Here is a 12941-nt window from a genome sequence, read left to right as displayed (position 1 = left end):
ATGAGTCTTACCTTAATCCTCTCTATGGAGGCTTCTAATCTCAGCTGCTGGACAGTTCGCCGGGCCTGAGCCACGCTGTTAGTGTTAGTCGTTTTGCTAGACATCGTCTATTCGTTTCCAGACGGGATCTGAAAAGAGACATTTTTTTGTTTAAAGCAGGCGGCATTATCTCTTTAAAATGCCAACAACACGGTCGAAATGGGCCAAGTCTGGAGGGTGTTTGCGCAGAGCCCGGAGTTTCCTGAGGGTCAGAGGGCGGAGGAGCACCTGGCATCCAGCCGGCGCTTCATACGTGCTTTCTGAATCAAGATGCATGGCTCAAGCTGCTTGCTTCCCGGGAACCATACCACAGATTTTTGGGGGGTTTTGAACTTGGATTTGGACTCAGAGGACCCCAGTATGAATGCTGCCTCCACTGATTAAGCAGCTGGGCGATCCTGGGGAGGTTTACTGTACATCTCCAGGCCTCAGTTTCTCTATCTGTAAAATAGGGCGTGGGCTCCGGGGCTTTTAGGATTCCTTCCAGCTCTATATCTATTAGCCCATGAACTTCGATCAGTGAAGAGTAGCTGTGTGACCAGTGGCCCTGGAGAAAGGCCCTGTCCTGGGTCACCCAGCCCACATGGTTCACACATGAGCCCAGGTCACTGTGCCACGATATCTCCCTGAGGGCCAGCCCGCTGGGAGCAGTGGATGAGGCAAAATCTAGATACCAGATACCGTCATCATTACCAATATGCCATTTGTCAGGACTACACTCAATAAATTTAATCGGCACCACTGGGAGTGGCAGCATGTAACCCCTCGGGTCCTGCCGGGACTGGACATCCAAAAACATGGGGCAGAAAGGGCCCAGCAGGTGGCCGTCCCAAATACTGGGGGGCCACCAGCTTAGAGAACACCTAAGAAGCAGCAGCAGTCCCTGAGGGCATCTATTATGCAGGCAGAGCCCAGGGAACCTTCCTGCCACCCTGCGCTCAGGGACTGACGTGGCGCACTGCACCAGACACCTGGATGCTGGAGTGAGATGAAGTGAGGGCTGAGCCTGCACACCTCCACCCCCTCCTCAGGCCTCTGGGGCAGACTCTTCCCTACTCCCTGCTCCAGGCTAGCCCACATCTCCCTCGCTAGCCCCAGCACAGGAAGCACAGGAAATGGTTGGCACCTTGACCTTCCACTGCTCTGGCTTTGCATTGGCAACATCGCAGATGATAATGACCCAGGGCCGTGGGACAGGAAGGCTGGCAGCCTTAGCCATATAAGGCCAGGCAAACGCCAGGCACCATGCTGACTCAGGGGAGGCAGGAGGCCCTTAGGTATGGCTCCCCAGAGCTCTAGGCCAAGAATCCTGCAGGGAGCCTCTTCAGAGCTGGAGGGAAAAGAAAAGGGGTGGCCAGAGCTCTTCTGGGGGCTGTCCCATCAAGGCTTGTGAAGTGACATCCTATCAGAACCAGGCCTGGGGCTTTCACTGCTATATCTGCATCTCCAATCACTTCATCAGTCAACAGCAGACACTTATGGTGCTTACCAAGCACCCATCCCTCTCTCCTAGACCCACCCATCCAACTCTCCAGATTCTGTGATTCTAGGACCAAGTGTCTGTAGGAAAGTCAGGAAGCAGTTAAAGGTCAGGAAAATGCCTACAAGCATGTTTGCTGAGCTGATCTGTATAATATCATCCATTTGGTGTTGAGGAAAGGGTGCTGAACCATGCATACCCACTGACCCAGCAATACCACGCCTAGGTCTGTATCACAAAGAGATAAAAAACAAAAAGGAAAAGGACTTCTATGTACCAAAATTTTGATAGCGGCTTTTTTTGTAGTAGCAAAAAATTGGAAACTGAGGGGATGGCCATCAATTGGGTTATGATGGTGACGGAATACTACTGTGCTGTAAGAAATGATGAACATGAAGGGTTTCAGAAAATCTGGGAAGATTTATAAGAACTGATGCAATGTGAAGTGGACGGAAGCAGAAGACCACTGTACAAAGGAATGGCAATACTGTACAATCATCACCTGTGAAAGACTTGGTATCCTGATCAATACAATGATCTAAGAGAATTCCAAAGGACTCACGGCTGAAAAGGCTATCTGCCTCCAAGGCCAATGCCAGCCTCTCCCTAGCACTCCCTTGGCTCCTCCTTTTATTTCTGCTGCTTTGATCTTCCTAAGGCACCTTCTTTGTGTCTTCATGTCTGCGGGATGACTGGCCCTGGGCAAATACCAAGTGGGGTTACTTGTCACAGCTGGGAGTTACCTCCCATTCCATCCCCTGGGGTGAGGAAGTGCCAGCCCAGAGGAGTCAAGAAAGGAGGCAGTTCCTGGTGAACTGGAGGCTTTGTGGCCTCAGGGTCCATGGGGACCTTGGCAGCAGCTCTGGGCAGGCCTGGCCTGGCACCTGCAGCTTGACATCTCTGTGTGGCGATGGTACTGGGCTACAAAAAGAGACACAAGATGGTCCCTGCCCTCAAGGAACTCACAGTCTGATGGGGTAGAGGTGTGCAGCTGTTCTGAAACATGTCACCTCAGAGGTGCCTGGGACACCAAGACAGTGAGTGACCCTGGAAGGGCCAGGCAATGTGTGTGTGCATGTGTGCACGTGTGTGTATGCGCATCGTGCACAGGCCCTGAGAACATGTTTTCCTGACTCTGAGGACAGCTCTCTAACCACCAGGCAATACTTCCCTGCGTTCTACCGGTTGCATATACTAGGTACTCAATCAGTGCTACTCAGCTGAAATGTACTTGCCCAGGGCTACTGAGCATCAGAAGCAGGATTTGAACCCAACTCTGCCTGACTCCAAGTCCAAAGCAAGGGACTGGACCCTCTGAGGTCCCAGAGCTCCCTTTTGACTTTGTATACCAATTTCCTGCACATAGTAGGCATTCAATAAATGCCTGCTGGTCGCTAAGGTGTGAGCTTCTTGAAGTTAGAGACAGGACTATTTCATTGATTTCCTTTGCCTTCCTAATGCCTAGCACAGTGTCTGGAAAACATCCAGTACTGAATAAATACTTGGTGACAGCAATTGCTTTCCAGCTCCCAAGATGCTTCTTGGTGCAGCCTGGTGGCTGGCTGGCTATTTTGGCATCTGAGGGCTCTCTGACACACCAGGGATCACTAGGGAGCTCTGAAGAGGCAACAGGGGCAGCAGCAGCAGGTGGTCGGGCCACTTTTCTCAGCAGCCGCTGCCTGCCCTTCCGCCCGTCGCCCCTCCAAACAGAAATGCCTTTTCTGCCTGGCCATGGCTAGCTGGCTCAGCACCCCCCACCCCCGGCTCTCCAAAAGCTCCCTGTGCAGGCGAACAGGCTGGAACATTCCTGGCCGGGAGCTGACAATGGGCTCACCAGCAGGCTTTCTGAACCTCTGGGGAGCTAAGACACAGCCAGGCCTGACCATCTCCCTTGGCCAGCCTCGAGGCAGGCACTCACTCTGAGCTCCCTTCTTGTCTTTCTGGAGGAGACTTAAGGAGAAACCTCTTGTAAAACCAAACAGGAGACATTATTTCATTATTGGGTCAGAAGGACGCCTCCATGGAGCAGGGCCCACTCCTGTGCAGACTGGCACCTGAATGGCAGTGAGAGCGCCTGGGGGCTCTGAGAGGCTGTGTTAAGCACCATGTGCCAGAGGGAGTCCTCAAACCCAGGCCTCTATGACTGCTGCCTCCCTTGAGTGCAATCAATGAAGGCTCTCTTCATTCCTCAGCTGGGTTCTATCTGGGGTTAATGGCTGGGGAGGGCAGCTCTCACCTGGGGGCAATTCTATGGCATCTCCAGCTTTCTTCAGCACCCCCTGGGTGCAAGCTGCTGGCCTTCAAAGGATGCATTTTGGTGCAGTCATGGGGTATGGACCGGGAGGCAGAGCCAGAGGCTTGGCTTTGAATCTGGGCTCGGCAACTCCTGAACCGGGGGATGTGTGGTTGTACTCCAGGGCCTACAAGGCACCTCCTGTCTCTAGAGCTAGGGTCTAGTGCCTGGTACACAGGAGGTGCTTAATAAATGCTTCCTGATCCATTCCAGCTCTAAATCTGTGACTTCATCATACAAAAACAGCCCCTGCCCTCAGGGAGCTACCACTCTGGCTGCTAGGCACACCCAAGTTATTCATAGGCCCTTCTTTCATCAGGCTGTAAACAAGGAGGCCCAGCCACCTGGCAGCCCTGGAGCCTGGGGCTGGGGTGGGGCCCACCTAGCTCAGCCCCTGCTGGGCAGCATCCTGGGCCCCTGCCTTCTGCAATCCTGGCTCTGGAGCTCCACGGCCAGGGAGACTCAGGTCAAACACCACAAAACACCACCAGGCCGTCCGGCATCGGGCCGAGGGGTAACCCCACCCTGGGAGGCTGCCCACAGATGGCACCTGTGATTGCAGCTCAAGCTCCCTGAAGGTTTGGAGTCAGAGGCCTTGGGTGTCCATCCTGGCTCTGCCACCTCCCCTGTTGTTGTGAGGCCAGAGTAAGTGTCCAGGGCTTTTCAAAGTGCTCTCTCCCCACTTAGATACAGATATAAACCTGTCTGTCTATCTGCATGCCGGTTACTCTGATCATCACACTGGTGTCACTGAGAAACAGTGGGATTTGTTGGATTTGGAGTGAGACTGTCACTACGCAGCTCAGGGCCTCAGTTTCCCCAAATGTAGAATGAAGGCATTGGACTCCCTCAGTGGTCTCTTCCCACTCTGAATCTGTGATCTTATCAGTAGAGTTAATTAAATAGGGTGTTTTTGATCATCTAAAAACAAACAAGTCAGGCCCCAAGCTAGGGACATAATTGTTTCTCATAACATCATTTCCATGGGAAAATTAGATTGGCCTTACACTGCTTCTCCTTATGCTACCTTTTCCTGGAACACGGCCTGCTCCAAGTCTGAGGCCTGCCTCGTGTTGGCCAGGGTGGCCACTGGGCAGCATCTCCTAAGTAGGAGATTTCAGAGAGCCCTGGGGTGCTTGTGTGGAGACCAGTTACAAGGCTGGCAGAGCGGCCATATTTGCTGGGTGGCCAAGGGCGAGCCTTGGGCAGAATCACAGGGTATTCATTAGACCTCTGCACAGTGTCTAAATCTAAGCCCTTGGTTTTCCAATGTGGAAGAAGAGGCCCAAAAGAGTCAAGATAAATTAGAAGAGCTGGGTCAGGATTCAAACCCAAGACTTTGGACTCCAAATCCAGCTTTCTTTCTGCTACAACATATGGAGGGAAAAAACATCTCATCCAGCTGGAGAAGAGCTACCTTTCAAGGCAACACGAAGTAACTTTAATGAAAACTGGAGAGAATCCCTAACAGCCTACACCAAGCTTGAGACTGTACTGACCGGCAACAATGCAAACACATCTCGAAACAAGAAGGGCTGGAAAAGATGACCTCTCAGGTTCCTTCTCACTCTAAATCTGTGATCTGAGTTTTCCAACAAGGCTTCATTTGCCACTAGGGGCTGCAAAACTCACATTTTCTGGGACCCTCAAGGTTGGAGGGATGGGTAGGGATGCCTCCTAATAACCTCTGCTCTCCTAAGGCTACACTCAGTGGGGGTGGTGATCGAGGATCGGGGCTGTCAGGACACAGTCGGATGGCTGTCAGCCAGCCTTGTTTATAGAGAATTAGGTGTTCTCTTTCAAAAGAACAATTTCTGCCCTGGGATCCAAGTTAAAAATCTATTAATACCCAAGGAGACAGAAATAAGAGTAAACCCACCCCTGGCTGTCCTGAACAGGCTGGCACAGACCAGGAGAGTCACAGGTCTGCCCGGCTCTGTAGATGGAAGAAAGAGGGGGAACATGGGAAGAAAGGCACTGGGGGCAGGTGGTTTGGGAGCAGGCTGGAAAGGAGCCAGCCCACATCCTGGCCCTGCCACTGTCTAGGTGACCACTGGGCTTTGGGGGCCTCAGTTTTCTCACTGGTAAAATGGGGGCGTGGGGGGAGTGGACTAGATTACCTCAGAGGTCTCCACTAGCTTTAAATCTATATATCTCCTTTATACATCTATTTATCTAGAGAAACAGAGACAGACACAGAGACAAAGACAGTGAGAGAGAGACAGACAGAGGAAGAGACAGAGAGATAAAGAGGGGGAGAGAGAGACAGAAACAGAGACATAGGGACAAAGACAGTGGGAGAGAGACAGAAACAGAGGGAGCGTGTATTGTGAAAGGCACATGGTGAATGAGAGACCCCTGGGCCTGGGCCCCACCTGGGATGGATCTACTGTTGGCCTAGTCGAGACATTCAGTCTCTGAGCCTTAATTTTCTCATTGGTAAAATAAGGACACTTGACTTACTAAATGGTATTAAGGACCCTAATAAAGCTCTGACTGTGATCCCGTGACTATACTGGTGTGCAGCCAGGGGTCTTGGGCTGTGGTCTATAAACTTGTTTTTACAAATAGTTGATAATTACATTTCCATGTGATTAGCTTCCTTTGTAGTACTACATATTTCATTTTTATGCACTGAACAGACCCAAAGAAACCATGATTCTGAGGAGGGGCCCAGGGGCTTCACAAGATCGTCGCCCAAAGGGGCCCAAGACACAAAAAGGAACTTCCTTTGTGGAGTGTCCCTCCACAGGTGCTCACCAGACTCGCAAAGCCTCTGGCATGTAAAGGTGTCAGGTCTGCCTGAAGCACTGAGATATTTGGGGACCGGCCTAATCCCATGTGCCAATCAAGCCTCGAACTGGGTCTTGGGCCCCAGTGAGGCCTTCTCGGACACCGATGCCCCGCCAATGTCGACGTGTGTCTCTGGTGCTAACACGGGATCACTCAGACACAGACCTTCCACCTGTTGCTTTTTTCAGTGTTAACAGGCCCATCCTTTTGAGAAGGCTCCTTGTTGCTGCCCATCTCTTGGGGCCCCTCAGTTCAGTCCCTTCTTCATTCTCTACACCTGGTTCTGCTCGGAGCTGTGGGGTTCTCTCCCTCTAGAAGCCTCTGGTCTCCTTGCCACGGCCCTCTCACCTTGCTGGAAGGAGGAGCAGATTCCCTTGGGGCAGTCTGCTGGTTCAGTGGTCTGGAGGCAGAATTGGGGAGCCGGAGGAGAGCTCAGCTGCCATCCCCATCCCAAAGGAATCCTGATGCCAGTGTAGCTGACCCATCAGGCCAACACAGAGATTCCCTGCTGGGCCTCCTACATGTCTTCCCCATAGAACCTGGCCTGCACTCGGCCACCACACTGGGCTTTCCTAAGACGTATTCTCAGAGGGCTCTGGTTCAAGGACTGCTCGTGGCTGTCCGGCATTTAAGGAGCTCTCACCCAACCTGCCCAATCTCTCTCTGGCTACCATCCAAGGTGGCGCCGCTGGTCTGGGAAGCCTGGTTTCCTCAGTGCCCCTGAACCCAAGAAGGCCCCTTCTCCAGACTGCTCAGGGCCATTCTCTCCACCTGCAAGGCCTCCCTCCTCCTCCTGCCTTATCCCAATGTGGAAGGGGCCCCTCAGGAACCACCTCTTTCACAACCACTTTGATCTCTCCCTCCTTTGAACTCCTGGGATCGTTCTGTGAAGAGGGAGCTCTGGTCTTGGCAGTCTCTGGCACTTTGGGAGGAGGGTCACAGGCATGCAGACTTGGGGACAGGGCTTTGTATCCCACTGGAGATACCTGGCAAACCCTCTGTGCTCCGGGGCACACCCACAGCCTCCTTACTGCTTGGCACACAAGACACTCCCTGGCCTGACTCTGGCCCCTTCCCTGGCTGTCCCCCATGCCTGGCACGCTCTCCCCCCCTCGTCTCCTCCTGGCCTCCTCAATTCCTGGCTCAAGTGCCCTCTTCTACAGGCAGCCTTCCTGGCCTCCCTACGGACACCAGCCTCACTCCATCCTTCATGGGGCTCCCATGTCATCTCCCAGATGGTGAGAGCAGGGGCTGGCTCTGGCCTTTCTTTGTTTCCCAGGCTCTTAGGAGGGGCTGGTTCACTGATACCTCTCTTGCCCTCATTTCCTCATCTGTAAAACGAGGGGGGACTGAACCAGATGGCCTTAGAGGTCATTCCATCCAAGCTTGGCCCAATGGGGGCCACCGCTGGGATATCAGAGCCCATCCAGCCCAGATGAGGAAATAGGCAGGGTGCACAACCCAGCTTCTCCAAGTACAGAACCAGGCCAGGCACAGAACTTTCTAGGACTCGGTTTCTTCATCTCTACAATGAAGATATTGATACTTCCATTATCTACATTACTACATCTCTGGTGGGAGGAGAGCACTTGGTTAAATTTCAAGTCCTTCGTAAATATTATTATTATGGTTTTGCATTATTGCACGCAGTGTTGGGACCTTGGGCTAGTCACTTGACCCTGTTTGCCTCAGTTTCCTCGTCTGTAAAATGAGGAGAAGAAAGTGGCAAACCATCCGGTGTCTGCCAAGAAAATTCCAAGCAGGGTCTTGGAGTCAGACGTGGCTGAAGGGACCGAACACAAAGTCCTGCTTTTCTCCCAGCCTTTTGCCGCTCACTTACTCATTCTGAAGTCTGCAAAGTTACGGAAGATTATCACAAGCACACATGACCAACGCTCACCCCCACAGCCCAGAGAAGGCTGAGGACCCTGTGGGTCACCCCTCAGTTTCTGAGGGTTAGAGGCGGGATCTGAACCCAGCTCTCCAGGGTTCTGGCTGGAATCCAACATTCGTGCAAGAGCTCACACACCTGAGTGTGGCCTGTTTACTCAGAAGCAGGTTTCCCCTTCCCTTTCCTCCGGGGATCCCATTTCTGGCCAAAGTTTACTCATCCACTCACTTTGGTGCCTCTATTTAAAGTCTGGCTGGCTGGAGTCTCGGCGGCTGGGGCCTGTTTTATTGGCCTGGACCTTCCACCTTTGGTGTGGGCCAGCCTCTGAGGCAGCCCCCACTCACCAGGACTGCCCCGCTCTGCAGGCACAGCTGCCCAGTGTCTCCCGGCCCGGATCTTTCAGGCTCTGCTTCCAAATGCAGTCCGGGAAGCAAAGTCCCGGGAGCACCGGGATGTGACCTGCAGGGTGGTCTGGCTAAGTCAGGGGGCAGTGAGGGGCCTTTGAGAACATCTCTGTGCCACCCGGGCACAGCACCAGGAGCCCTGCGGGCAAAGAAGCAAATCAAAAAAACAACTAAAAAACCCCTTCCACATAATTCCAGCTACTTAGATGGGGCGTGAGTTACTTTTGGAAGTAATGAGCTCCCCATCACAGCCCGTCTCTAAGTGGGGGCTCAGCTATTACTTATCACCTTTGGGTGCCTGAAGGGGCACCGGGGCTGTCTGATCTAGCGCAGTCCAAGAGGAAAGCAGGAGTTCTCTCTACCCCACACCAGCATGGGCCACGATGCTTCAGGGGCTTGTGGTTGTGACGCACAGAAGAGGCCGAGGCCGCTGGAGAAGGAACAGGGAGATGTTTGTCGCCTTCTCTCCCTGTGCTCCAAGCTGTCTCCTGCTCCACTCCCCCGGGCATCCCACCCCATCTTCACTACTGAGGCCCCGCTGGGAGCAGGGTTCTGGGTCCAAGCGCCATCTCTGAGGCTTTCGAGCGTGACCATAGTTTCCCAAGGCCTCAGTCTCCTCATCCACCAATGGGGGTGGTGGTGGACCAGATGGCCTGACTCTGTGGGCTTGGGCAGCTCCCTCATCTTTGCTGAGAAGCAGCTTCCCCATGTGGAGAAGCAGAAGGCTGGCTTGGACAGTCCATGACCCAGACTCACCCGGTTTCAGGAGCCCAACCTTCATCATCAGAGGGCACATGGCTGGAAGTGCCGAAGCCATTCAGCATAGGGGAAGAAAAGGAAGAAACACTTACAGCACCTACTATGTGCCGGCCCCTCTGCTAACCATCTCCCAACTGCCTGACTAGGTTGATGCCATTGTTGTCCTCACTGCAGCTGAGGAAACTGAGGCACAGGGTATCTGGGTGCTGGCCTGGGGCCTCACAACATAGAAGGGAAATAGAGAAGCTCTGGGCATCTTCTCCTGGACAGTGAATCTCAGAAGGACCAGAGAGGGTAGGGGTGGGAGGAAGATGGCGCCTTTGCCTCTGACGAGAGGCCATGTAACATATGAAGTAGAGAAAGCGCCAGGAGCCAGGAAGGAGGGGTGCATGCTTTACCTCTGACACATTCTGGATGGGAAGGGCCCGGCGCACCTCACACTGCATTAACACAGGTTACTGTTATTATTATTAGCAGTTATTGCCCCTCCTTACTCTAACCCACCGTCCAAGACCTTCACTTGCCAAGCGCGTTAATCACCAGCTTTGGTAGAGGGAGCTTTCTCCCTGGGAGTTCCCAGTACCATTGAAATCCCAGGTCCTGACCCAAAACAATAAACAAAAAAATCCCAACCCACTCAAAACCAGCCAACCAATGAACAAGTAGGCACAAAAACCCAACCCGCTGGGCCGGTCCCTGAGGCTTTCCAGTTTGCAGTGCTCAGCTCCAAGCATCAGCTAAGGCCCTCCCCTGATCCCCCAGGGAGGCGGTGGCTATGGCTGCTAGGAGATGACCAGGCATCTCTGAGAAGCTGTGACTCGCCCAGGGTCATCCCGTTTTGGGTCTGGGATGGGATCCAAGTGCACCAGATGGGCTTACCAGTCCAACCACCTGCCTAGGGCATGAATCACCTCAACAACAATACAATGACAACAGGGATCATATTTGCCTGGGGATCTCCAGCCGTGGAGAAGTCGCTCCGCCCTTGGGGACTGCCTTCCACCTCGGGAGGAGCTAGCTGGGACAGACTCAACTCTTTACAGACTGTCTCTCCATCGGAATGTCAGATCTCCTGGTTTCCTGAAAGGATGAGCTGTACCCCCGCCTCCCTTCCATTCACACGGCCCCGACCGGGTTTGTCTGCAGCTGTTTTCGTGTGGTCTCCCCCAGGGGAATGCCTGATTTTTCCTCTCTTTATATCCCTGGTGCTTAGCACAGCACCTGGTACACAGCAAGAGCTTAATGAATGCTTGTGTACTGAGGGAGCTGGCTGGGGGTGGTAGTCTGTCCCAGGGCGAGGAGGTGCTGGGTACGGAGTAAAGTCTCAGGAAGAGTCAGTTGTGGGAAACACCCCCACAGTGTTGGAGGGCAGTGGGACTGAAGATAGAACCCCAAGAAAACGGAGGTGGGAGCGAGGCCAGAGACAGCATCTTTTATGTCTCTCTATATTTCCTGAGGTGCAGCTAAGGAGCAGACCAGCGCTGGATGTTGGTTTGTCTAAGGGAAGCCGGGGCTCCCCAGAAGGTGCTCAAAGGCTGGCCCCTGGCACAATCCTCTCCAGCCTTTTTAAAGGAATACTCTTATCTTGGTCCATTTCTTCTTCTTAGACACACCCTTCCTCCTTCTTCAAAGTTTCCTGGGCTGTATTTTAAAAATTAAAACAAATGGAAATGAATTCACTTGTTGGAAAATGTCAGCAAATGTTCCCCACCTGCCCCTCCCCTTCTGCTTCCCTGGTCCAGCCCAAAAGACATTGGTCATTGTTTCCAGAATGTCCAGAGGTGGCCAGCCAGGGCTAGGCTACAAGAAGGTGAAGGGGGTGGGAGTGGTCAGCTTAGATCATTTCTCCAAGTATTTAAAGAGCCATCTCCTGGAAGAGGGACCGGGCCAGCTCTCTTGGGGAACCAGAAAGCTGGTCAGCAGTAGGAATTAGGAGTGCCAAAGTCACAGAGGTAGGCTTGATATCAGGGAAATTCTTCCCAGAGTTGTCGCTATCTCCATGTGGAAGGGGCTACCCCTGGCTGGGAATCTTCCAGCAGAGGCTGGAGGGTCATTTAATGGCCTCTGGAGTCTCTGCCAGCTCTCACCTTCTGTGGTTATGTGGAAATGACTCCTATTTTCCCACCTCTGCACCTTAGCCCACGCTACACTTGCTACTTGGAATGCTTTCCCCCATCTCTTCTTTTGCAGTTACGGGATTTATAGCTGCTAGAAACTTACATTTTATCTGGGTCAATCCCCTCATTTTACAAAAGAGGTAACTGAGGCCCCGGAAGTCAGCAAGCACCTACTATGTGCCGGGCTTGCACTGAATACAAAAAAAAAAAGGCAAAAGAGAGAAAAGACCCTCCTTGTTCTCAAGGAGCGTGGAGTCTGATGGGTGTGTGTGTATGCAGGATAGATTCAGAATAAACTGGAGACAGTCACCAGAGGGAAGGCACTCTCCCTAAAGGGGACCAGGAAGGTGGGATATTAGCTGGGTCTGAAGGAAGTCAGGAGGGAAAATGAGGAAGGAGAGGGTTCTGGGTGCGAGGGGCAGCTAGGGACCAAGGGGCACAGCTGGCATTTGAACCGAGGCCCTTGGACTCTAAGCCCAGGGTTCTTTCCCTCTGAAAGGCCCCTTGGCTTCCCAGTCTCCTGGTGCCTCAGGCCCCTCTCTTGGGCTGGCTGAGCTGCTCAGGTCAGCGTTACAGACTCCTGGGCCAGGGGGTGATTGACTGGCTGAAGCCGCACAGGTCCCTGCTGCTGCTTTTGGTCAGCAGCCGTGCTAAGCACAGACCCACCAGAGCCAATCACCAACTGTGTAACCCGGGGCAAGCCCCCTGCCCTCCCTCAGCCTCAGTTTCCTCCCCTGTAAAATGGGTGTGAGAGCACTCTGTTTTCTGGTGAGGACCAAACAATCATCTGCCAAGTTAAGTGCTGTGTCCACTCTATGTGGTGTCACTGCTGACATGACAACAGTAGCGTGCATTTAGCGAGCAGGTCAGCACCTGCAATCTCCCCCTCGCTGCCCAGGGAGAGCTGTGCTGGTTCCATTGGGTCAGCTGTGTCCAACTTCTGGGCCTCTGTCCTCGTCATTCCCTTGGCAGAGCTCCTGGCAAATTGGCCATTTTCTTCTGCAGTGGCCAACAGGGTAAGTGATTTGCCCAGGGTCACACAGCTAGAAAATTTCTGAGCCTGGATTTGAACTCAGGTCTTCCCGATTCAAGCCCCAGCACACTGTCCACTGTGCCACCTAGCTACCTCTGTTATTGTTCCCATTTTACAGTTGGGGAAACTGAG

The 12941-nt window shown here is 53.1% G+C and overlaps 1 protein-coding gene across 5 annotated transcripts in view; it reads right to left on the bottom strand.

Annotated features, from left to right (window-relative positions):
* Positions 1–12941, bottom strand: part of GNG12 (G protein subunit gamma 12) — a 136647-nt gene that overhangs the window by 6343 nt on the left and 117363 nt on the right. For 4 of the 5 annotated variants that reach the window (XM_069093376.1, XM_069093378.1, XM_069093377.1 and 1 more), the window contains one exon: positions 12–128. In XM_069093376.1, coding sequence (XP_068949477.1) covers positions 12–104 — 93 coding nt within the window. In that variant the 5' untranslated portion in view covers positions 105–128. Of the gene's footprint in view, positions 1–11; positions 130–12941 lie in introns of all 5 variants that reach the window. The other variant, XM_069093379.1, reaches the window with a different exon arrangement.

Source organism: Petaurus breviceps, unplaced genomic scaffold (genome assembly GCF_028583685.1).
Source record: "Petaurus breviceps papuanus isolate PSGF00001 unplaced genomic scaffold, PetGlider_PUasm1.0 208, whole genome shotgun sequence".
NCBI classification, from domain to species: Eukaryota; Metazoa; Chordata; class Mammalia; order Diprotodontia; family Petauridae; genus Petaurus; species Petaurus breviceps.
Note: the sequence above shows the minus strand (reverse complement) of the source record. Positions and strands in the feature narration are given on the sequence as shown.